The sequence below is a fragment of the Cebus imitator genome, unplaced genomic scaffold, assembly GCF_001604975.1.
Source record: "Cebus imitator isolate Cc_AM_T3 unplaced genomic scaffold, Cebus_imitator-1.0 Scaffold197, whole genome shotgun sequence".
Classification (NCBI taxonomy): domain Eukaryota; kingdom Metazoa; phylum Chordata; class Mammalia; order Primates; family Cebidae; genus Cebus; species Cebus imitator.
Window position 1 is genome coordinate 1,356,105 of NW_016107512.1, and position 4,163 is coordinate 1,360,267.

The 4,163-nt window shown below is 36.5% G+C and overlaps 1 protein-coding gene across 8 annotated transcripts in view; it reads left to right on the forward strand.

Annotated features, from left to right (window-relative positions):
• The window catches only part of UBR2 (ubiquitin protein ligase E3 component n-recognin 2), a 118,178-nt gene that overhangs the window by 37,429 nt on the left and 76,586 nt on the right, over positions 1 to 4,163 (forward strand). For 7 of the 8 annotated variants that reach the window (XR_005203228.1, XM_017547295.2, XM_017547294.2 and 4 more), the window contains exons 8-9: positions 788 to 908; positions 3,493 to 3,600. Coding sequence is in view for 7 of the 8 variants with exons in the window: in XM_017547295.2 (XP_017402784.1) it covers positions 788 to 908; positions 3,493 to 3,600 (229 nt within the window). In the remaining variant the exon portion in view is untranslated. The remainder of the gene's footprint in view (positions 1 to 787; positions 909 to 3,492; positions 3,601 to 4,163) is intronic. The other variant, XM_037745304.1, reaches the window with a different exon arrangement.

Below are 4,163 nucleotides of genomic sequence, written 5' to 3' on the forward strand. Positions count from 1 at the left end.
GGGGTTTCACCATGTTGACCAGGATGGTCTCGATCTCTTGACCTCGTGATCCACCCGCCTCGGCCTCCCAAAGTACTGGGATTACAGGCGTGAGCCACCGCGCCCGGCCATGTTTTTTTTTTTTAATTTGATAACATGATCACATCCGTGCAGTAAATTATTTAAATAAGTACATAATTGTATTAAGAAATGAAAGACATAAAGCAAGCTAAAACATTTAAATCATTTATTATTGGTACAGCAGATTTTCAAATATAGTACTAAAGGTTCAGATTACTAGCCAGGCGCAGTGGCTCACACCTGTAATCCCAGCACTTTGGGAAACTGAGGCAGGCAGGTCACTGGAGGTGAGGGGTTTGAGACCAGCCTGGCCAACATGGCGAAACCCCGTCTCTACTAAAAATACAACGATTAGCCAGGCATCATGGTGTGTGCCTGTAAGAATCACTTGAACCCAGGAGGCAGAGGTTGCAGTGAGCCGACATTGCACCACTGCCCTCCAGCTTGGGTGGCAGAGTGAGACTCCACCTCAAAAAAAAAAAAAAAGATTCAGATCACTCATAAACTAACGGGACCTTCTTGTTTTTTGTATGAATCCTAAGATTTCCTCTAGAAAATTAGGATCTGAATCAAGTAAAGCAAACAAAATGGTGTTTTTCTTAACATGCGTGAAAAATTCTCCTGTGTTAATGATGGTATGGTTATCTTAAATAAAAATAATTAACCTCTTTCTACCAATAGAATAGCTTTTTAAGTAAATTTTTTAATCTTACCATTTCTTTTTAAGAGAAATACCAGTAGACAGACAAAGCCACTCAAAGTTCAAGTTATGCATTCGTCTATCGTCGCACATCAGAATTTTGGTTTGAAACTTTTGTCTTGGCTGGGAAGTATTATTGGATATTCAGGTAGGTTCAAGAAAGTTTATGCTAATCGTCTATTAAAAATGAGCTCAGTATGCCTTTGCAAAACTATTTTGGGAAACATATCAAATAGAATAATTTCCTGCTTTAATTTTACATTTTAAAATACCATCTTTATGCATAGAAGACAACCTGTGTTTAACCAATTTTGTCATACTGGATATTTTTATATGCACACAAAGGATTCTCTGTTCAAATAAATGCAAGAAACATTGGTTTAAACAATTGTAAAGGACATTAATATGCTAATGCAATGCAATGTATATTTCACAAACAATTTTTTAAAAATTTCTTTTAGTGGAGCATTTTGTGGAACTCTTCTGAGTAAGCTGGAAAAATGCTATTGTAAATAAAACCTAAGTGATTAACAGTTTAAATGATAAAACAGTAATGTTAATTTCTTTGTTTTGACTCCTCTTACCACTTTTGGTTACCAATAATTTGTAACTCTAAAAATTTGCTAATTGGAAGTTACCAATTTGTTTTTTAAAAAAAAATTTCGGCCGGGTGCAGTGGCTCACGCCTGTAATCCCAGCACTTTGGGAGGCCCAAGCAAGTGGATCACCTGAGGTCAGGAGATCAAGACCAGCCTGGCCAACATGGCGAAACCCCATCTCTACTAAAAATACAACAATTAGCTGGGCGTGGTGGCGTGTGCCTGTAATCCCAGCTACTCAGGAGGCTGAGGTAGGAGAATCACTTGAACCCTGGAAGCAGAGATTGCAGTGAGCCAACATCATGCCACTATACTCCAATCTGGGCAAAAGAGCAAAACTCCATCTCAAAAAAAAAGGAAAGAAAAATTCCAGAGTGTAGAAATTTGATCATTTTTCTTTACATAATGGTAAAAATTAGGAATCCTCATATCCGCAGCCAAAAATACAAGCCTGGTGTGTAACACTAAAGATTAAAACAGTGATAGATATAAGCTATTATGCTGTTCTTCAGGTAAGACTGTGGATAAGTGACATTCGGATGAAAGAAAAATTTGAATACATTTGCATTGAAGGGCGTTTAGAAAAGAGCGTTACTACCCTGAACTGAGAGTTGAAAATACAGAGGTGTGGAAGTTTAAGAGAACACATTTACTTGACTTTTAAATTATCTTTCCAGGCCAGGCATGGTGGCCCACTCCTGTAGTCATAACACTCTGGGAGGCCAAGGTGGAAGGATCCCTCAAACCCAGGAGTTCATAGAACAGCCTGGGTAACACAGGGAGACCCATCTCTATGTACAAATTTTTTAAAAGGAAATAAATAAATAAATGTCTTTCCAGTTATTTTTCTCAGCCCTGTATTCTTTATTTTGGTGTTTTCCATTGGATACCTATATACCAAGTGTTGTGCTACACTATTAATGAACAGTATAATGGAAGTCATGTCCTGCTGAAAATTTTCTTTGAGATACTTATCATCAATAATTTACATATTCCTATTTAATACTTACATAGGTCTTCTCTTTCGCCTTTTAAAGGATTTCTGTTTGACAGCTTTTATAATTAAAAATTACTCTTTTTTTCTATTATTTTGCATGCTTGAAAACGATAAAACAATGATTTTAAAGTATGGGACCAGGCACAGTGGCTTATGCCTGTAATCCCAGCACTTTGAGAGGCCAAGGCAAGTGGATCACTTGAGCTCAGGAGTTCGAAACCAGCCTGTCCAACATGGTGTGAAACCCCGTCTCTACTAAAAACACAAAAATTAGCCAGGCGTGGTGGCACACACCTGTAATCCCAGCTACTTGGGAGGCTGAGGCACGGGAATTACTTGAACTCAGGAGACAGAGGCTACAGTGAGCCAAAATCACGTCACTGAACTGCAGCCTGGGTGACAGAGTGAGACTCTGTCTCAAAACAAAAACAAAACAAAACAACAACAAAATATATATATAGAGAGAGAGAGATACACACACACACACACACACACATATTTGTTTCATATGTATATATATGTATGGAACAAATAAGTGTTAAAGCTTTGGTTATTTTAATGCTTATATTAATATTTGAAGAACTTTTCTAAAGTTTGCTTTTAAAAGGTTGTAGTAATATGTCTTCCAGGATCTCTCACATGGCAGGTCCACAATAAGTTTTGGTTTAATGAATGAAGAACGTTTTATGTAGCATTAATAAAATGTACTGGTATATATTATAGTACAGAAGTCATGCATTTCTCTCTTTAAACTGTAGCACATTTTATATTTATCTTCAGTTATGGAATGTATAACACTTTTATTGTAATCTGGTTTGATTAGCATAAGTGCTTGAAGAATAATATTAAGTGATTTTTTTCTCTTTAATTAAATTGATTAAAGCACAAGAGGTTATTGCCTTTATGACAGACATACATTTTAACTTTCAGGAGTAGTAGCATGTAATGTGAGATTTGAAATTTATATCCAATTTGTTAAAATATTAATAAAATAATATGTTTGCTTTTTCTGAATAAATTTGACCTTTAGTAAAACATTTAAAACACTATGGATCTATTTGAGCATCTACTAAAATGTCACTTTATTTTAATATTTGAAGTTGCTATCTCATGACTACTTTTCCTTCTATTTAAAGATGGCCTTCGCCGGATTTTATGTCAAGTTGGTTTACAAGAAGGGCCAGATGGTGAAAACTCTTCTTTAGTGGACAGACTGATGCTTAGTGATTCCAAATTATGGAAAGGTGAATCTCTTAACTACTTTTAAGGTGTAGAGGAACCTATATAAGTAATTGGGATGTGAAAGATTTTTATCATTTGGAAAAATACTTAATAAATATATTTGTGCTTTTTAAAATTAGCATTGTAGTCTTAGTCTTTGAAAAATATAGATTGGGGGGGGGTGGGAAGGTCCATGATCCAACTTAAGTGGCCTTTACATTTTGTTAGAAAATTATGTTTAGAAAACTTGATTTTATAAATAAGCAGATGGCAAATATTTTGTGCTAAGGAAAGCATGTATTTTGCTCTTTTTTTGGAGGGACAGGATGTCACACTGTTGTCCAGACTGGAGTGCAGTGCCATAATCATTGGTCACTGCAACCTTGAATTCCTGGGCTCAAGCAATCCCCCCTTCTCAGCCTCCCTAGTATCTGAGAATACACGTGTATACCACCATGTCTGGCTTAGTTTTGTATTTGAGGCTTAAAATACAAGTCAGTCTCAGTGGTGTGTGCCTGTAGTCCCAGCTACACAGGAGGCTGAGGCAAGAGGATCACTTGAGCTAAGAGTTTGAGTTCAGCCTGGG